This window comes from Natator depressus, chromosome 1 (assembly GCF_965152275.1).
Source record: "Natator depressus isolate rNatDep1 chromosome 1, rNatDep2.hap1, whole genome shotgun sequence".
NCBI classification, from domain to species: Eukaryota; Metazoa; Chordata; order Testudines; family Cheloniidae; genus Natator; species Natator depressus.
This window is the reverse complement of record NC_134234.1, coordinates 145,840,434-145,862,827: the sequence shown is the minus strand read 5'-3', so window position 1 is coordinate 145,862,827 and position 22,394 is coordinate 145,840,434. Positions and strand designations below refer to the sequence as shown.

The 22,394-nt window shown below is 42.3% G+C and overlaps 1 protein-coding gene across 6 annotated transcripts in view; it reads left to right on the top strand.

Annotated features, from left to right (window-relative positions):
* DMD (dystrophin) overlaps nucleotides 1–22,394 on the top strand; it is a 1,886,383-nt gene that overhangs the window by 1,629,176 nt on the left and 234,813 nt on the right. For all 6 annotated transcript variants that reach the window (XM_074968560.1, XM_074968534.1, XM_074968525.1 and 3 more), the window contains one exon: nucleotides 22,129–22,275. In XM_074968560.1, the coding sequence (XP_074824661.1) occupies nucleotides 22,129–22,275 (147 nt within the window). The remainder of the gene's footprint in view (nucleotides 1–22,128; nucleotides 22,276–22,394) is intronic.

Here is a 22,394-nt window from a genome sequence, read left to right as displayed (position 1 = left end):
AAGAGTCTGCGGCACACTACCCCCAGCTGAAAGCAGAGATCCTTGCCAGATCTCGGGTAATGACCGCAGTGCGGGCCCAGCAATATCATGAGTGGAGGTACCAGGAAAACAAAACCCCACAGTCCCAATTATATGACCTCATCCATCTCGCACGAAAGTGGTTATGAACTAAGTCCCGGAGTCCGGAGGAGATACTAGAGGTTCTTGTCATCGACCGGTACATGAGAGGACTACCGCCAGACCTTTGCACCTGGGTAAGCCAGAACAAACCCTCCACCTACGACGAGGTTGTCACACTGGTAGAAAGGCGAAGGACAGCGAGGGAGCTGACCCGACCAGTTAAGGGAAGAAGCACCCCAAGTTAAACTAGCAGCACCATGCTCTAGAGCTCGGGTGACTGGGCCACCAGGAGAGCCCAGGTGGAAAAAGAGAGGGGCTGAAGGCCCACCAGAAGCCACAAAGAGTCGGAGCACCGAGGGGGAAGAGAATCGTGATGTTAGACTGCCCAAACCAAGAGACCGGGGAACACCTAGAGCTGCATACAGATGTTACGCCTGCGGGGAGTGGGGACACATAGCTGCACAGTGTCCCAATGCCAAGGAGCCTATGCAGTGTAACCTGGGGAATTGGGCAGACCTATGCTCCCTAATCCACCTTGTGGGGATCTCACTAACCCCACATATGTACACCAGACCAGTGAAGCTAAATGGGGTAGAGACCACAGCACTGGTTGATTCGGGGAGTGCTATCACACTTGTCTCAGGGAAGCTCGTGAAGTGTAGTCAGCTGCTGTGGGCTAAGCGTACGGGGATAACATGCGTCCATAGGATGGACAGTTGGTTATTACCCCACCATCCCAGTAAAAATCAAGATTCAGGGGAACACTACTGAGGTAGCAGGAGGTGTAGTCCCTAAACTCCCATACCCAGTGCTCATAGGGAGGGACTTCCCAGGGTTTGAAGACTTACTCCCGGTAGGGGAATTGGAGAAAGTAGTGAGGCATCCACAGTAGACTGTCAACTCCCAACCTTCTCTGAAATATCCCCAGATTTGTTCTCCACTCCCAGACAACGTAGAAAGATGAAAAGGGAAAGAAGGGCAGCTAAGGCCTTGGGAACCCGAATACTGGCCCAAAGCCAGAGGGTCACTCTCGTAGGTAGGCGGACCCGAGCAGCTGAAAAGGAGGCCACCCAGGAGGGAGAAGCACCCGAATCTGACCCACACCCTAACGCCTCTGAACCAGTAGAAGCAACAGAGACTGGCCCCCCCTAGATCTCAGGCAGATTAGCCCCGGGAGAGGAAATTTTGGACGGGACCAGGCTGAAGACCCAAGGTACGACAACATTAGGAAGGAGGTGACCGAAATAGATGGGGTCCCCGTGGAAGGGAAAACCCAGGGACCAGGACCCTACTTCATAATGAAGAAGAATCTCTTATACTGGGTTGCATCAGTACAGGGGCAGAAGGTACAGCAGATCCTAGTACCTCAAAAACACCAGAATGCTGTATTAAGTCTGGCCCATAGTCATCTTTCTGGGGGACATTTGGGGGTAGAGAAGACCCTGGCTCGGGTCCTGCAACGATTCTTCTGGCCCGGAGTACATGAAGAAGTGCAGAGGTACTGTGCGTCCTGTCCGGAGTGTCAGCTGCACAGTCCCCATCCGCACTTGAGGGCACTGTTAGTACCCCTTCCCATCATAGAGGTCCCCTTCAAGCGAATAGCCACGGACCTAGTGGGACCCCTGGAGAAGACAGCTCGGGGCCACCAATATATACTTGTCGTTCTGGATTATGCTACTCGCTACCCAGAAGCCGTCCCCCTGTGGAACACGGCCTCTAAAATGATAGCTAAAGAGTTGGTGGGGATCTTTGTCTGAGTGGGGCTACCAAAGGAGATGTTAACAGACCAAAGTACCCCATTTATGTCGAAGCTAATGAAGGACCTCTGTACGCTGCTCCATAAACATACCTTGAGAACTTCAGTCTATCATCCGCAGACCGATGGGCTGGTAGAAAGGTTTAACCGAACCCTCAAGGCAATGATAAGGAAAGTGGTAAGTCGGGACCCTACTACCCGACCTTATGTTTGCAATCCGGGAGGTACCTCAGACCTCAACGGGATTTTCCCCCTTTGAATTATTATACGTACGCCACCCCCGTGGCATGCTAGATATTGCAAAAGAAATCTAGGAAGAGGAACCCAGTGAGGGGAGAAATATAATTGACCACATGTTGCAGATGCGAGAACAGATAGCCTGGGTCACCCCTTTGTACGGGAACATTTGGAAAAGGCGCAGGAGGCCCAGTGAACCCATTACAATCGCTAGGCAAAAGTCCAACAGTTCCAACCAGGGGATTGGGTGATGGTGTTGGTACCCACAGCAGAAAGCAAGCTTTTGGCCCAATGGCAGGGGCCCTATGAGTTGGTTGAACCCCTGGGGGAGTAACCTACAAGGTGCGGCAGCCAGGACGCCGGAAACAAGAACAAATTTATCACATTAACCTCTTAAAGCCTTGGCACCAACAAGAGGCGTGTGTAGTGGCTCAAGAGACCCCGATCCAAGGATATAACGTGCAGGAGCAGATCAGGATAGCCACTGATCTGACACCAAACCAGAAGAAGGAGGTAACTGAGATGATCAACTGATACCAGGATGTGTTTTCAACCAAACCAGGTCGGACCACCAAAGCATATCACCACATTATCACAGACCCTGGAGCAAAGATAATTTTAAGGCCCTATCGGGTCCCAGCAGCAAAAAGGGAGGAGATCAAGGCAGAGATAAAAAGGATGTTGGAGCTGGGAGTCATTGAAGAGTCCTACAGTCAGTGGTCAAGCCCAAACCCGATGGCACCACTAGGTTTTGTAATGACTTTCGTTGTCTGAATGAGAGATCCAAATTCGATGCATACCCCAAACCCCATATCAATGAGTTAGTTGACCGCCTAGGCAATGCCCAATTTTTTACCACCCTTGATTTAACAAAGGGATACTGGCAGATTCCCCTTGCCAAAGATGCGAAAGAAAAGACTGCATTCTCTACACCAGAGGGTCTGTTTCAATATAGTGTTCTTCCTTTTGGACTGCATGGGGCACCTGCCACCTTCCAGCGTCTTATGGACAAGCTCCTACGGCCCCATACCAGTTATGCAGCGGCATACCTGGATGATGTGGTTATTCACACCCCTGACTGGGAAACCCACTTAGGGAAGGTGGAAGCAGTTCTGGACACGCTAAGACGGGCTGGCCTCACAGCCAACCCAGCCAAGTGTGCTATAGGGCTAGCTGAGGCTAAATACCTTGGCTATATTGTTGGAAGGGGCATGGTCAAGCCCCAACTAAACAAACTAGAGGCTAGCCAAAATTGGCCCCGGCCGAATCGGAAAAAGCAAGTCGAGGCATTCCTGGGTACTACCAACGATTTATTCCCCATTTTGCTACCAGAGCGAGTCCCCTGACAGACCTGATAAAAGACATGGTGCCATACATGGTGAAGTGGACAGATGCTGCAGAGAAAGCATTCATGGATCTACGGACAGCCCTCTGCAGTAACCCCGTGCTTATAGCCCCAGACTTCAACAAAGAATTCATTTTACAAACAGATGCATGTGAAGTAGGATTGGGAGCTGTCCTCTCGCAGATGGTCGGAGATGGAGAACACCCAATCCTCTACCTCAGCAGGAAACTCCTCCCAAGACAGCAGAAGTATGCCATGGTTGAAAGAGAGTGCCTAGCTGTGAAATGGGCCATGGAAACACTACGTTATTACCTTCTGGGATGACAGTTTACCCTTGTGACCGACCATGCACCCCTCCAGTGGATGCAGCGAAATAAAGAGAAGAACGCAAGGGTGACCAGATGGTTCCTGTCCCTACAACATTTCCAATTCACAGGGCTGGAAGCCACCATGGCAATGCAGATGGCTTGTCACGAGTACACTGCCTGATGTCCCAAGTTGCCCAACCCCGTAGTGTTGAGCGGGGGGATATGTGACAGGGTCGGGCCAGATGGCTACAGGAGAGTAATAGATGGCAGATATATTAGCCCCAGGTGAAGTAGATCCCTTTTCCCTGGGTAAGGTAACAGGGAAGGTTTCAGAACAATCAGGAACCTTCTGGAGACAATTAAGACAGACAGGCTGATTAGAACACCTGCAGCCAATCAAGAAGCTGCTTGAATCAACTAAGGCAAGCTAATCAGGGCACCTGGGTTTAAAAAGGAGCTCACTTCAGTTTGTGGTGCGCGTGTGAGGAGCTGGGAGCAAGAGGTGCTAGGAGCTGAGAGTGAGAACGCGGACTGTTGGAGGACTGAGGATTACAAGCATTATCAGACACCAGGAGGAAGGTCCTATGATGAGGATAAAGAAGGTGTTGGGAGGAGGCCATGGGGAAGTAGCCCAGGGAGTTGTAGCTGTCACAAGCTGTTCCAGGAGGCGCTCTAGACAGCTGCATTCCACAGGGCCCTGGGCTGGAACCCGGAGTAGGGGTCGAGCCCGCGTTCCCCCCAAACCTCCCAACTCCAGGTCAGACACAGGAGGAGTTGACCTGGACTGTGGGTTCACGAAAACGGCCAAACTGAGGGCTGTTGTAAAGCTCCAAGGTGAGCAAATCCGCCAATAAGCGCAAGACCCACCAAGGTAGAGGAGGAACTTTGTCACAATGCTAAATAAGTACTAAACTTGATCTTTTGGGTTGGAGAGGAAATAAGATATTTCTTTTAAGGCTCCTCATCTCTGCACACTTTTTATTATAAAGGTTAAGAAGAGGTGTACACGGTTGTTTTCTAAATTTCCTTGCGGTTGGTTGAGTGTCAGAATATGTGTTAGGTCTTAATGGAATCTGACCTGGCTTTTCTGCGGCCATGAAAAGAATTCTGAGTTTTCCTTCTGGCAATCAGAATACCATGTCTGCTTCCTAAAAATTTGAGGTATTTTGTAATATCATGATACAGCTGCTGCAACCTTGCTTTTTTAAAATTACTTTTTTTGTCTGTGAAATACTACACGTAGGTAGAATGGCTTTAGAACTCTGACTACTGCATTACAGCATATCAGGGATTTACTTTGTAGTGGCTATTTTCTCAGGGTAATAAGAACTCCTCTGAGTCTTTATTGCCTGAAAGTGCTTATGGAAAGAAACACAAATTACTTGTTACTTTTATGTTTGCATATATTAAATATGCATTGTTACATGTTTAATGCATGTACCAACCACACCAATTAGTTGTTGAAAAGAAACAATTTGTTGTTAATAAAATAAAACAGATAGGTTTGATTTAGGCTTAGAGCTTGATCCTTCTCTTATTCAAGTCAATGGAAAACTTCCTAGCCATTTTAATGATGTCAAGTCAAGCCCTTATTTAGAGAAGTTTCCTTTGCAAAGACTCCAGTATTTCTTCTGAATGCCTGGCATGAACATATGTAAACATTCTAACTACATTTTCAAATGGCTTGTAAATTACTTGAAATTCCTAGTCTCTTCATCTTTTCCTCATTTGCCTGGCTTCTTGATCAAACAAACAGCGATGGCATTTTGATTTATCTGGTTGAATCAGTGAGAAGCTATTCACTAGTACTTGAACAGCTCTAAGCTTGGCCATTTCATGGCTGTATTTGTCATAACAGGATGAGATATGAGCTGAATCTGGTTGGGGTTTTTTTTCTGCATGGATGTACCCAGATATGTTAGGATAATTACTTGGCAGTAGCATAGACTGTACGTATGCAGGGAGGTGGGGGAATGCAGAATTGCATATCAAGTCTTGATCAAAAATGCCAAGAGATTTATAACAGTTATAGTGCTCTCAAAGTGAAATGTATTTCAAGCTATACACCCCTATTAATGTGCTGCTTCTAACACCTGTCAAAATCCCCTTTTCCCTTCTAAATTTCATACCACTCCAAATTTTGCCTTTTCTTCTTTTTTTGGAGGATGAGAGAAGAAGCTGAAAATGAATATGTGGAACTAACATACTCATTTCATTTATACTATTGAACAGTTTACGTACCAGAAACACACATTTAGGTAAATATTTAGTGTAATTTTTCAAAACTTTATAAAGAAAAGAGCATTTGAAAAGACTTAAAAATATTTCAATACTACAGACATCTGAAAGGAGAAGGAACTACTAAAAGGCATTTTGCCATCTTTCTTCTCAGCTATTTTCCATCTGAACTATTTTTATCCGAGCTCACAAAGGGGATTTATATTCATCTCTGGTGCATTTTTGCTTTACCATTTCTGAGTTTATAACAGCATATAGGACGGAAAATTAAATAATCTAAAATCCATTTTGTTTCAACAGTGCCTGTCCCCAGCAGCACTAGAATCAAATAAATATACTGTGCCCAGTTTAAAAGGAAGCTAAGAGTAGCATATTGCACAGGAAGTTGACAATCCCAGGTTTCTCCATGAGTTAAGATATTCTGAGACTTGAATTGTTAGATACTAAACCTATCAGAAATAATAGACTCAGTTTTAATGAAAAAATTAAGAGTTGTAAAACTGTGTCACAGATAGACTACAACAATGCACTTCATTCCCCATATTCCACTTTCAAATATTGTTATGAGCTAGGTGAAACTTTTGTTATAGGTTGAGCTAAAACCCTATTGAGACTGATAGGTGTGAATTCACCCTTCAGTTAACATTACTGTAAGCATAAACCCTCACCTAAGACAAAAGGTGTGTATGAACCTGCCCAGAAGCTTTTAGCTGGGTATAGTTTTGGGTACGTGGTGGGGAGGAAGAGAGACAGAACACTCAGAAACTAAGAACAGAGAGAGAGGGAGAGATGGGAAAGCCAAGAAGGAACTTGTAAGTACAGTGTGACCCTGAAAAAGCAAGAAAGAGAACATTTGGGGCTTGTGTTGTCTAAAGAAGTTCGGGGGCTGTAAGCTAAGAAATTGCGCCTTTTGTTCTTGGTTCCTTATGAATTCAGAGACACAAGATTTTTTTTACATTCCTTGTCAGTAATCAAGATTGCATCAAAGAAAATACCAGACTATCACCACTTTCTACTCCCAACTGGAACATCCCCACTGCCCTGAAATTTGACTCGCTGCTCTGGTTGAAAAGAGGCAACACTCTGTGTGTGTGTGTGTGTGTGTGTGTTTGTGTGTGTGTGTGTGTGTGTGTGTGTGACACAGAGAGAGAGATACTGACTTCAGAGCCGTGGATATTATCCTGCTTGAAGACCATGGCCCTGATTCTCCACTACGTCTGAGTGTATCTCAGCCATAGTGGAGAAGGGCATGTGTCATAAATATAAAGGGGAAGGGTAACCACCTTCCTGTATACAGTACTATAAAATCCCTCCTGGCCAGAGGCAACATCCTGTTACCTGTAAAGGGTTAAGAAGCTCAGCTAACCTGGCTGGCACCTGACCCAAAGGAACAATAAGGGGAGAAGACACTTCCATATCTGGGGGGGAGCTTTGTTTGTCTGTTCCGTGTGGCTTTTTCCGGAGACAGATCAAGGGAGCAAGCAACCCAACTGGAAGTGGCACAGGCCGAGGGACATACCGGCCGCCGCTTCCAGCAGCTCCCATTGGCCTGGAGCAGCGAACTGAGGCTTCTGGGAGCCACGATCAGCCGAACCTGCGGACGCGGCAGGTAAACAAACCAGCCCAGCCTGCCAGGGGCTTTCCCTGCACAAGCAGCAGAAAAAGTTTGGGAACCATGGTCCTATAGAGTTAGTAAGTATTTAGCAAGAAAATGTGTTAGATTATCTTTTGTTTTGTCTTGTGTTTTTCTCTGTGCTGAGGGGAATGTGTATTCCTGTTTTTTTTTTCTTTTTGTACTTCAAGGTTTTGCCTAGAGGGAAATTCTCTGTGTTTTGAATCTAATTGCTCTGTTAGATTATCTCCCATTCTAATTTCACAGAGGTTCTTCTTTTACCCTCTTTTCTTTCTAATAAAGTTCTGTTTTTTTAAGAATCTGACTGGGGTTTTTTTTAGTGTCCTGAAAAACCCAAGGCTGGTCTGTGCTCATCTTGTTTATTCTCAAACTTCCCCAGAAAGGGGGGTGTAGGGCTTGTGGGGATATTTTGGGGGAATAGGACTCCAAGTGGTCCTTTCCCTGATTCTTTTTAAATCACTTGGTGGTGGCAGCATTTACCTAATCCAAGGTACAAGGGAGAATTTGTGCCTTGCGGAAGTTTTAACCTAATCTGGTAGAAATAAGCTTAGGGGGTCTTTCATGCAGGTCCCCACATCTGTACCCTAAAGTTCAGAGTGGGGAGGGAACCAGTTTCATGTGTAGGGAACCAGTTTCATGTGTAGGGAACCAGGTGAATATGTATATGTACTGGCAGTTCATGTGAGTAATAACAACACTTAACTCCTTTGGTATGGAAATTGCAGGATTAGGCCCTGAATTATTATGGTAAAAGAAAGCAAGATGACCTTATAAATGTAAGCATTGTGTTCACATACGTATGGTTAAGGTGGAAGTGCAAGTAACATTACTCATCATGAAATAATTATGAAACAAGGATTATGAAATTATAATGTGTCTACAAATCCCTCAGTAATGTAAAGCTACATTACCCACCCACAAAAATAAGTGATTAATCTCTGAACGTTTCCACACAGCCAAAGTAGCAACCGCTTGCTAACTTATGATTAACCATTAATCTTTTTCTCTCTTTTTAATTGCAGTTTGATTCTCTTATCTTCATTTTCACTACATATTTTATCAGAGGCGATTCAGATTTCTCTGACTGGAAAAACTGTGAGACTTAGATTGTGCAACCTTTCCTCATGATGCTGAGCACTTATACAAATTAGTATATAAGACTTCTTGTGTCAGTAAGTGTTCATCAGTAAAAGTAAGAGTTGCACAAACTGGCCTATAGTTATCACAGGGGCCTAAAGTTCGTGCCTTTTGAAGGGTAGGATTGTCTGGGGTCTGAATTGTAGAAATGAGCTCCCCTGGAAAGGAGAGTATCTCCGAACCTTTGTATAACCTGTTGATATCAATACAAACCTTTTTTTTGTGATTAATTTTCTAGTGTTTTTCAGGGTCCAATTACATAGTTTTAAAGAAAAAACATAATAGCTCGAACAGTTGGTGCAGTACAAAAATGAGGAAAAACAGATTAATCCACAAAGTACTTAGATTCAGGTATTTTAAAATGTTTAAACAATTGACAATTTCACTCAGCCATACCTGAATCCAGAGAGAGAGAGAGGCCCATTTCCCGGAGCTGGTGGGGGAAATTTGAGGTATGTTAGGAGTAATTCACAATCTCCAGTATGAGACTGGGGAGGGGCAGCGGCTATTGCTGAATATCTACCTACATATTTAAGCATTGTGTGTGTCATCTTAAGCAGGTATATGAGAATATAAATAGAATCTGATTCTCCATTTTTTAACTCAACAGGAGCTTTGCCATTGGCTCCAGTGGGTTCAGGATCATATAGCAAATACACTTGGCAGAAAGGGAACACTGTGGGTACATCTACACTGCAATAAAGAGCCCAGATTAGTTGACTCAGGCTCACAGGGCTCAGGCTGGGAACTAAAAATTGCAGTGCAGACATTTGGCGTCAGGCTGGAGCTCAGCCTCTGAGACCTTCCCCCCTCTCAGGGTTTCAGAGCCAGGACTCCAGCCTGAGCCTGAATGTCTACACTGCAATTTTTAGTCATGCAGCCCATATCCCATGAGCCCTAGTCAGCTGAGCCAGGCCAGCTGTAGCCTTGACTCAGGTCTTTTATTGCGGTGTAGAAATACCCTGTGATCTACTTAAATCATGACTGCTGCAATGTGAACTTGCAGGGTTCTCCTAAATTTGAGAATTTAAGCAAAGACATAATATAAGAATACATTAGGGGCCAAATTAATTCCTGACTTCAGTGGAGTTACACTAGAGATGAATCTGATCGTAAATATTTTTCTTTTCCAAAAACTTGCCAGAAAAGTAGTAGATAATTATGTATGTCTTCAGCAACTGAAGTTAAAAATAATAATGGGAAAACTGAATTTCTTTTAACAAAAGAATCCAAACTTTTCTTCTAAGATTACATTTCCACTCATGTTATGAATCAGCAATAATGTATTAACATTTCAATAATGAATAATAATCAGTGATGATTAGATTTGCATCTGTTAATTTTTTAATATAATTTTCCAGGAAAAGATGGTTATCAATAAGCCCCGGTCTTGCTGAGGGGTGTGTGAGAGCTTAGCAAATATCCCCATTACCATTTTTTTGTGCAAATATACAGAGCATTAGGCATGATTGTTGCACGCCAACCGCAGAATTGGATATTTGGGCCCCTACTTTGAGAAAGCATTTAAGCATCCCTAGTCAGGGCAACATAAGCACATTATGAGTGTTGTCTTGAAGAAGAATGCTTTCCTGAATTGGTTCCTAAAATAATAAGAGGCAAACAATTTTGAGATAGCATTGACAATGCAAGATAGCAGAAAAAATTATCCTTTCAATACATATCAAAGGTAACATTTTATTTTAATATAGCTCTGCGTGTGAGGAACAAGCATTCCTTGGCGAAGATGCCATAGCTTCCTCTTCAGCATATATTTTCAAGTGGCATGGGGACTTAGCCACACAATTCCACTAACACTAGTGGATCAAACGTTACAATGGGACTTGACTGTATAATTTGAGTTGGATTCATGAACGCTGTATTTGACTGGTTATCGAGTTGATGCACATGTGGCTGGGGGAAAGAGGGGTTAAGAAATTGAAAATGGGAATTGTATAGTTACTATTACTTCCTGCATTTCCAGTCAAGGGCTTCACGATGGAAGCTCCCCAAAGCTGGCAAGTATATAAAGAGTCTATTCTTATTGAATAAGCTCATTTACTATTTATTTCCACTCCCACCCAAGTGACTCATGAATTTCTTTTCAAATTTCAAAAAACTTGTTCATAAAACACGGACAAAAATATCCTTTTTATGTAGTCAATAAATGCCAACTCCCTTTGGTGGATCTAGGTCTTTATATTTGACTGCCTGCTGAACACTGGGCAATGTTCCAGAGAAGAGTGCGGTGTTCTTCCATATTTTAGGGACCGCTAATTAAAATGAAACAGAACACAGCACATGGAAAAATAGCGGCAATGGGGGAAAGGGACATTTTTAAAAACTGTGTTCATTTTTCAACAAATTGTAGGATTTTTACTGAAAGGTTTGTTTTTATGAAAAAATATTTGGTGAGCCGCTCACTAGTTTTCAAGGGGATGGTCAAAGCAAAAGCAATTTAATCTGCAAGATGTGCAGAAAAACATGAGATTTGCAGATACACTGACAATGTGTAGTACCATCATAAAGGTGAGATTCATTGTCCGTACTCCAGCCCACAGCATGACCTTGTTCCAAATGTACGCAACACTCAGGGCTTGATTCAGGTATCTGACATGGTGATAGGCAATGGCAAGTTTGAGGGATAATTTGGATGTAATTTACTTGTCCTATTTTAATAGTGTGTCTGTGTGTGTGTTTAACATAACTCTATGTCTTACTCCCTTCAGCTCCATTTGCTTGCGTGTTTATCAGTTTTTAGATTGTGAGCTCCTTTGGGCAGTGATCTTCCATTCCAGCTGTTTGGAAAGTACCTAATACATTGGAACCAGGACTAGAAACATAGTAATGATGACACAAAAGATATGAAAAAATACCTAGGACGGAAGCAGGATTTGACTAGGTCAGTACTTGGAGGGGAGATTTCCAAGGAAAAACAAATAATTGGATCTCTTCTTAGCGGGCTCTAGGAAGCAGAGTGTTGGTGCTTCAGTAAGTTGCACTCTCAGTACTGCAGAATGATGCTTGCTGTTGAACAGCTGGAGTGCTGTGTTGCTAGAAGCGCCATCCTTCAGGTGAAGTGTAAAATCATAGTCCTAGCCATTTGTGGCCATTAATGGTATTCTAGCCCAGAATAGTGGTACTAATCTTAGTGTCCCACCTGTATTTCAAATCACCCATGTTGTACTCAACCGACTATAATTCTCCTTGTATTTACAGTTCTCTTACCTTCCTGTCCAAAGGTATCGCATAGAAGAAATGTACAATGTTAAACCACTTTTGTGTTTCACCCCCAAAGATGGCTGCAGTGGATGATTTCTTTGTACAGTTGGGGTATACAGATGTTGAGTTTCTAAAGTGCTTTGGGATACTTTGGATTAAAGGAGCTATACAAATACAAAATTATAATCTTCTATAAACTTCATGAAGTGTTATTGACTTTGCAAGATTCATACCCACACGTGCAATCAGTATTGAGCCCTCGTTGTATGATATACAGAATAGTGAACTTGTCTTGTTAACTGTAGCCAGAAGTGCCACTTAGCTGCTGGCACCTCCTATTTCAGGGAGCTGTGTTACTACCAGCTACCCTAGAGAGACCAGCAGAAGTATTGGTTGCGGTCTCATATCTAACTGCTTAAAAATTGTGTGGTGATTTATAAAGAGCTGTGATTCAGGAAATAGGCTATGTTGCCTTTGAAAAATGTCATAGAGCTGGCTGATTTTTTCAGCCTTTTTAATGCTGAACAGGCATTAGCCATATTAGCATTAACCTTTGTTAGTCATCCTGTCAAGAGGTCACACAGAAGTAACTACTGGTGGGGAACCAATAGTCTCATGACAAGGAAGCCAGCTACTGTATGCTTCCTCTGCTTGGCAGAAGGCCCAGAGCTGTGTGTTGGTAATGGCATTGTATAGCCAGAAATCTGCAAAGTTTTGGCAGTTTCATTTGCAGATGCTTGTTTTCTCATTTGGATGATGTACACGATATCAGCACTTATCCTGCATTGATCGAGTGATGCTGTTACAAAACTGACCTTTTAAACTACAGATATTTTGGACTAAACTTTCCTCTTCTGTGTTGTTTTTGGTAGAAGGGGAACTTATGGCTCTTTATGTTTAACATATAAATTACATTTTGTGCTAGACCCTGCAAGGTACCATACACTTCAAGTACTTGGTTTCAATGTTTGGTTAGGCAGCATCACCTGTGTGTCTTTTGTCTCTTCATACATGTATACTGCAGGAAAAAAAACATGGCACAGAGTCTCAGAGCCCGGGTCAGCTGACTTGGGTTCCTGGGAGCTCAAGCTACAGGGCTAAATATTGCAGTGTAGAGATTTGGGCTCTGGTCAGAGCCCACGCTCTGAGACCCCCTCCCCCTTACCCCCCCCCACCCTTTCATACATGCTTGCTGACTTCTCAAGGAGTTTTCAAAACAGAACTGTACAGATCACTTAAAATCCACTTTTCCAAATCTATAGTCTGGAGTGTCAGATATAGTTCAAATTGTAGTTGCATAAGGCCATTATCATAGAAGAATAATGGAAGAGTAGGGTTGGAAGAGATTCCAGCACCTCCCTAGTAACCCATTCCAGTGCTTCACCACCCTCCTAGTGAAATACTGTTTCCTAATATCCAACCTAGACCTCTCCCACTGCAACTTGAGACCATTGCTCCTTGTTCTGTCATCTGCCTGAGAACAGTCAAGGTCCATCCTCTTTGGAACCCCCCTTCTTCAGGTAGTTGAAGGCTGCTATCAAATCCCCCCTCACTCTTCTCTTCTGCAGCCTAAATAAGCCCAGTTCCCTAAGCCTCTCCTCATAAGTCATGTGCCCCAGCCCCCCAGTCATTTTCACTGCCCTCCGCTGGACTGTCTCCAATTTGTCCACATCTTTTCTGTAGTGGGGGGGCAAAACTGAATACAATACTCCAGATGTGGCCTTACCAGTGCCGAAGAGAGGGGAATAATCACTTTCCTCGATCTGCTGGCAGTGCTCCTACTAATGCAGCCCAATATGCCGTTAGCCTTCTTGGCAACAAGGGCACACTGTTGACTCATATCCAGTGTCTTGTTCACTGTAATCCCCAGGTCCTTTTCTGCAGAACTGCCACTTAGCCATGTCCCCAGCCTGTAGCAGTGTATGGGATTCTTCCATCCTAAGTGCACGGCTCTGCACTTGTCCTTGTTGAACCTCATCAGATTTCTTTTGGCCCAATCCTCCAATTTGTCTAGGTCACTCTTGACCTTATCCCTACCCCCCAGCATATCTACCTCTCTCCACAGCTTAGTGTCATCCGCGAACTTGCTGAGGGTGCAATCCATCCCATCATCCAGATAATTAATGAAGATTTTGAAAAAAAAACAGCCCCAGGATCAACCCCTGGGGCACTCCACTTGATACCAGCTACCAACTAGACATCGAGCCCTTGATCACTACCCATTGAGCCCAATAATCTAGCCAGCTTTCTATCCACCTTATAGTCCATTCATCCAATCCATACTACTTTAACTTGCTAGCAAGAATATGGTGGGAGACCGTATCAAAAGCTTTGCTAAAGTCAAGGTATATCATGTCCACTGCTTTTCCCATCATAGAAGGCAATCAGGTTAGTCAGGCAAGACTTGTCCTTGGTGAATCCATGTTGACTGTTCCTGATCACCTTCCTCTCCTCCAAGTGCTTCAAAATGGATTCCTTGAGGACCTAACCATGACTTTCCAGGTACTGAGGTGAGGTTGACCGGTCTGTACTCCTCTGATTCTCCTTCTTCCCTTTTTTAAAGATGGGCACTATATTTGCCTTTTTCCAATTGTCTGGGACCTCCCCGGATCACCACAAGTTTTCAAAGGTAATGGCCAATGGCTCTGCAATCACATCAGCCAACTCTGTCAGCACTCTCGGATGCAGTGCATCCGGCCCCATGGACTTGCGCATGTCCAGCTTTTCTAAATAGTCCTTAACCTGTTCTTTCACCACTGAGGGCTGCTCACCTCCTCCCCATACTGTGCTGCCCAGTGCAGCAGTCTGGGAGCTGGCCTTGTCTGTGAAGACTGAGGCAAAAAAAGCATTGAATACTTCAGCTTTTTCCACATCATCTGTCACTAGGTTGCCTCCCTCATTCAGTAAGCATCCTACACTTTCCCTGATCACCTTCTTGTTGTTAACATACCTGTAGAAACTGTTCTTGTTACCCTTTACATCCCTTACTAGCTGCAACTCCAATTGTGCTTTGGCCTTCCTGATTACACCCCTGCATGCTCCAGCAATATTTTTATACTCCTCCCTAGTCATCTGTCCAAGTTTCCACATCTTGTAAGCTTCCTTTTTGTGTTTAAGCTCACCAAAGATTTCTCTGTTATTTCTCTGCCAAGCTGGTCGCCTGCCATATTTGCTGTTCTTTCTGCACATCGGGATGGTTTGTTCGGGCACCCTCAATAAGGCTTCTTCAAAATGCACCCAGCTCTCCATTCATAATGAAAATAATTTGGGGACTGATGTTCCCATCGTTGCTCACACTGAGGAGTAATTTACATCTTGAGTAGTTTCATTGATTTCATTGGGACTGTTTGTATTGTATAATACTGCTCAGTATGTGTATATGTATGTCAGAGGGCCCTTAGTTTGGTTTTTTGTTTTGTTCTTGAACAAGGAACTTGTTACAATTCTTTAAATCTTTCTTCTGTAAAAATATGTACACTGCCTTTTTTCATTAAAGGGGAAATAGTAAATGAAAGAAATATGAAGGCATGAGAAAACTGAAGGGAATTGATGAATCAAAGTGTAATCACAGTTATATCAACTTCCATCATCCTGAGGCTTCCAAGCTGAGGGTCCATTTGCTTTTAAATCTATGTCAAGTTAATTCTTTATTGGGTTTCTCTTTGAAGTATGGTGTAGCTGATTATAAACATTTTATAATTAAAGGAAACCAAATTTGGAGAGAGGATGTGTTGATCAGCCTATATATATGTAAATGTGATCGTTATAAAAGTAGTTTCAGTACAAAAAAGACTAAACTTTAAAATAATTATTTTAAACAAAACAGAATTAGAGCTAACTTCCTCTCATTCCACAGCTAAAACATCTCAGACCTGGTCTATGCTTAAAATTTAGGTTAACCTAGCTACCCCTCAGAGATGTACTTAAGCTTACCTACATCCCAGCATAGACACCATTAGGTCAGTGAAAGAATTCTTACATCGATTTAGCTTCTGCTTCTCAATGGGGTGGATTAACTACAGAGGCAAAAAATAAATCCTCCTTTCAATATAGAAAGAGTCTACACTATGGTGCTACAATGTCACAGCTTCAGTCTCTGGACAAGCCCATAGTTGTGGGTTTATGTACTATAGGAGAAGTAGACAAGTTATCACTAATAATGTATCTTGCTTAACTTGGTTTTTGAAATAATACAATGTCCTATGGAGTTCAGATCGTAATATGGACAAACTTTTCTTTTTCTCCCTTGCTTTTTTATTTAGAAAATGATTTGGATTAATTATATATCAATAGAGCATTGAATAAGTGGTTTGTTTTTTTTGGTTTTTGTTTTAAGTTGCTGTGTGTGTATCAAGTTAATAGAAATTTTAATAAAAATACATTAATAATTGAATTCAGAGGGACATATTGAAAAATCAGCATAGTAAGCATAAATCAGTGTAATTCACATGCAGAAGAATGAGGTTGTAGTAGGAAAAGCAACTATTAGAAGGGTGAAATATAAAATAAATTGTGTGCAGGGAGGAAGGGTGTAGATATGCCTTATCTTAGGCCATTCTACATCCTCCTTATGCCTTGGTTGCTTTTCCTGCTACACATCCACATTTCAGCCCTTTCAACATATAAAAAAAACCCACCTTCTTACACTTATTTCATCTTATCAACTGGCTTGTCTAGATAAGAATAAGAGGTCATGGTTAGGTCACTAACACATACTAGCTAATCTCAACATTTCCTCAGCCCCTTCTTAATCTAGACAAACCCAATGTGACCATTTATGTCACTTTCAATTGGGCCCAATATTTCTGAGCCAATTTTAGAGGCAAATAATTACAAGTGCAGTTTTGCACATATAGAAATAAAGACCAGTATCTAAATATCTGAACTTATTCAGTTATGCCCCACGTCAGCAAAGCCCTGAAACACGTTCTCAAGCCAAGTTGGGATTTAAGCACATGCTTAAAGGTAAGAATATGCTTAACTGGTTTGCGTAAACTACTTTCTTCAGTTAAGGTCTGATCCTTCTTCCATTAAATATAATGGCAAAAATCCCATTGTCTTCAATAGTGCAGGATCAGGTCCTTATGCCCCAGGGAATCTAGAGGCAATTTAAGGTGCTGATGTTTTTCAATTAATATTTTATTAATGCTGAATGAACATGTACATAAGATTAACTGGAAAAAAGTTTACAAAGACTACAGAGTTCAAAGGTTTGTCCTTAGTTCATATGTTTGCAAACTTTATGTGGACTATTATCTACTTATTTATTAAGTAAATTCAACTTAATTTACTAAATCTTGCTTTTTTGCAAAAAGGTCACGTATGAGAATTCTCATATGCTTTGTCAATATAAATTTCTACATACATAGTACATCCATTAAAATGATTATTGGACTTTTTTATGATGTTAGATTGGGTAGGTATGTTTTCAGTCCTGAGAGATGCTGAATTGGCTACAATGGATGTGGTAAGAGCTTCATTCACCTCAGAGTTTGACACACAAAAGAATGAAGTTTACAGATTGAGAATCGATAATCTAGATTTCCCATTTAATTCAGCCCTGAACAATTAAAATGGTAGTTCTATTTTCCTGTCCTAACTGAAGTTTGTAACTTATTCACAGTAACCAACATTAGAACCCTATATAACTGAATGGAATAGGAGACACACAATTAAGTTGGATGACCAGAGGTTTGGATAAAAGGTGGAATTTTTCACTATAAGCAATGTAATTTGGAAGGTCCAAATATGGCTACAAGGATTTAAGAATAAAATGGCTTATACTATTGCTAGTTTTCAAACGATGACTTTTAGTCACTTACCAAGAGAGGTCCGGAACATGTTTGCAGGAGAACAGAATCTTCTTTTTTCCAAATTGTGTGTTAAATCAGTATAAACAAACTGGAAATAGAAGTGCTTATTTGAATTATGTGCCCATACTTCCATTCACTCTATTTCTCTTTTCTGTTTGATCAATGAAATGGCCTGAATTTTATTGGCAGAGTAGTGAAATGGAGGGGGGGGGAGTTAAAAGTTCAGTCCAGTGAACAATGAAAAAACATTTCAATTCTGCAAATAAAAGTAGAAAATGAAATCTGTAGCTGTTTTCATGTAGGAATATTATTACAAATGAAGCAAATCAATCATCTTCTTGAGTGCATGAACATAGCATGGCATTAGCTCATAGTATATTGTCTTGAACCTCTGAAGTCTTGAAAGGATGTTGTAAAAGTATTTTTCAGAGAGTTTTTTTCCTTATTTTTGTAGTTTATTGTAATATTCCCCCAGGGATGCTTGAAACCGACTTTTTTTTTTAATCAAACTTTTTTTTCTCCCCTCCACATGCTCTATTGATATTTCTCAAGATATCAAGTTGCTAGCACTGAATTTATTTTCTGGATTTTGGGGGGTGGAAGGGATGGGGCATTTATTAAAAAATATTTCATATATAAAATATTATGTGGACTATTTTTATCAGTAACTAAATGAAACAGGTAAGATAGTTATATATAGTTTACTGCACATGAAATAATATGTATGCCAATATTCACTCTGCATCTCTATATTCACTAAGACCCTAATCCTGCAAAGACATATGCCTGTATTTTACTTAAAGCCTTACTGGCCTCATTTTTTTTCCTCACGTGCTTAAGTTAAGCACATATGGAAGCCTTTGCAAGATCTGACTGCAAGTGCCAAATTCTGCCCCCATCGCCACACCACAAGCTGGATTCTCTCAACTAATAATAGTATAAATCAGGAGTAACTCCAATGAAATGATTGGAGTTTCCCTGGTGTCGGACTTGTGAAAGGGTGAGGTGAATAACCATGGCCAGTGGGAGCTGCGATTGGCCAAATTTGCGGACGCAGCAGCTAAAGAAACTGGCCTGGCCTGCCTGCGGGCTTACCCTAGCAAGCTGCATGCCAAAGGTTGCCGATCCCTGCTTTACATGCTTCTGGCACATTGGACTAAATCATGGCTCTGTTGAAGTCAGTGGGAGCTTTGCTATTGACTTCAGTGTGGCCAGGATTTCCCCACTAGGGCACAGAGCTGTTGCTCCGTGTTGGTATCACCGGCAGCAATATCGTCTCCAGAGGGCTAAGGCTGAAACATACTGACCCACCACAATAGGTGACAAATGCTACACATATTTAAAGGGTCAGGAAACAGCTGCTAAAGTGAATGCTCCCTTGGGAGCCCAAGGAGAAAATCTGGCTGAGCTGGCCAAAATTTTCCTTGATGATCCTGCTGAACATGCAACCACTCAAATGCAAGTTGTGTCCGGAAGGCACAATGAAGGCCATGCTATATAAAAAGAATGTGGATATTCATGATCAGTATGTTCCTTCCTTTCCGTTTGGGGCTCAGAACTAGAGCTATGTGAATTACTGATTTTTCAAAAAAAAGGAGTATTTGTGGCACCTTAGAGACTAACCAATTTATTTGAGCATAAGCTTTCGTGAGCTACAGCTCACTTCATAGCATGCATACTGTGGAAACTATAGGATTTCCTGGGCGCCCCATCATCTCAGGCATTGGCACCCTGACAGCAGGATTGTCTGGCTATGTAGACTCCCTCCTCAGGCCCTACGCTACCAGCACTCCCAGCTACCTTCGAGACACCACTGACTTCCTGAGGAAACTACAATCCATTGGTGATCTTCCTGATAACACCATCCTGGCCACTATGGATGTAGAGTAACAGCCGTGTTAGTCTGTATTCGCAAAAAGAAAAGGAGTACTTGAGGCACCTTAGAGACTAACCAATTTATTTGAGCATAAGCTTTCGTGCATCGGATGCATCCGATGAAGTGAGCTGTAGCTCACGAAAGCTTATGCTCAAATAAATTGGTTAGTCTCTAAGGTGCCACAAGTACTCCTTTTCTTTTCACTATGGATGTAGAAGCCCTCTACACCAGCATTCCACACAAAGATGGACTACAAGCTAACAGCTAACATGGTGGCTGAACTTTGTGACTTTGTCCTTACCCATAACTATTTTACATTTGGGGACAATGTATACCTTCAAATCAGCGGCACTGCTATGGGTACCCGCATGGCCCCACAGTATGCCAACATTTTTATGGCTGACTTAGAACAACGCTTCCTCAGCTCTCGTCCCCTAACGCCCCTACTCTACGTGCGCTATATTGATGACATCTTCATCATCTGGACCCATGGAAAAGAAGCCCTTGAAGAATTCCACCATGATTTCAACAATTTCCATCCCACCATCAACCTCAGCCTGGTCCAGTCCACACAAGAGAACCACTTCCTGGACACTACAGTGCTAATAAACGATGGTCACATAAACACCACCCTATACCGGAAACCTACCGACCGCTATTCTTACCTACATGCCTCCAGCTTTCACCCTGACCACACCACACGATCCATGGTCTACAGCCAAGCTCTGCGATACAACCGCATTTGCTCCAACCCCTCAGACAGAGACAAACACCTACAAGATCTCTATCAAGCGTTCTTACAACTACAGTACCCACTTGCAGAAGTGAAGAAACAGATTGATAGAGCCAGAAGAGTTCCCAGAAGTCACCTACTACAGGACAGGCCTAACAAAGAAAATAACAGAACGCCACTAGCCGTCACCTTCAGCCCCCAACTAAAACCCCTCCAACGCATTATTAAGGTTCTACAACCTATCCTGAAGGATGACCCAACACTCTCACAAATCTTGGGAGACAGGCCAGTCCTTGCCTACAGACAGCCCCCCAACCTGAAGCAAATACTCACCAGCAACCACATACCACACAACAGAACCACTAACCCAGGAACCTATCCTTGCAACAAAGCCCGTTGCCAACTGTGCCCACATATCTATTCAGGGGACACCATCACAGGGCCTAATAACATCAGCCACACTATCAGAGGCTCGTTCACCTGCACATCCACCAATGTGATATATGCCATCATGTGCCAGCAATGCCCCTCTGCCATGTACATTGGTCAAACTGGACAGTCTCTACGTAAAAGAATAAATGGACACAAATCAGATGTCAAGAATTATAACATTCATAAACCAGTCGGAGAACACTTCAATCTCTCTGGTCACGCGATTACAGACATGAAAGTTGCGATATTACAACAAAAAAACTTCAAAACCAGACTCCAGCGAGAGACTGTTGAATTGGAATTCATTTGCGAATTGGATACAATTAACTTAGGCTTGAATAGAGACTGGGAGTGGCTAAGTCATTATGCAAGGTAACCTATTTCCCCTTGTTTTTTCCTACCCCTCCCCCCCCCCCAGACGTTCTTGTTTAACCCTGGATTTGTGCTGGAAATGGCCCACCTTGATTATCATACACATTGTACGGATAGTGATCACTTTAGATAAGCTATTACCAACAGGAGAGTGGGTTTGTGTGCGGGGGGGGGACCTGGATTTGTGCTGGAAATGGCCCAACTTGATTATCATACACATTGTAAGGAGTGTGATCACTTTAGATAAGCTATTACCAGCAGGAGAGTGGGGTGGGAGGAGAGAGAACCTTTTGTAGTGGTAAAGACCCATTTTTTTCATGCTTTGTGTGTATAAAAAGGTCTTCTATACTTTCCACAGTATGCATCCGATGAAGTGAGCTGTAGCTCACGAAAGCTTATGCTCAAATAAATTGGTTCGTCTCTAAGGTGCCACAAGTACTCCTTTTCTTTTTGCGAATACAGACTAACACGGCTGTTACTCTGAAACCTGTCACTGATTTTTCAGTTCTCTGGCTAAACCAAAATGTGTGAAGGGGAAAAAACAGATAGTAGTTTGGAGTTGAATGAAAGAGTTTCATTTTTAAGGGTTTTTCACCTTTTAAAAAATACAATGGAGGTAAAATTCAAAACAAAGTAATTTCAAATAAAAATATCAAAACATTTCATTTTAAAAAATCAAAACTAAACATTTAATTGAGGGGGGTTTTTGTTTTGTTTTTTTCTCAGTCTGAAACAATTCAGTGGAATTCAACACGAACTTTCAAAATGTTTTCTGTTGACCTGAATCTATATTTTTCAGTTTTAAAAAATTGCCAGAATCTTCCTCATGGTCAATTATCAAATAGTGAAGACAATAACTTCGGTGATTATTGTTTATATAAACATACTGTTTATGTTTCATTCACACAGGTTTACCGAGCAGAAATTGCACCCATTAAAGAAAATGTGAATCATGTCAATGACCTTGCTCACCAGTTCACCTCCTCTGATATACAGCTTTCTCCATATAATCTCAACTGCCTGGAAGACCTGAACACAAGGTGGAAGCTTCTACAGGTAAAATTGTCTTCATCATTTTTGAAGCTCTGCATTTACGTGAACATGTTTTTTTCTTGTGTTTTGGTTTTTGTCCCAGTGGAAGAGCTATGAAAATATGTTGCGTGATAGAGAAAATT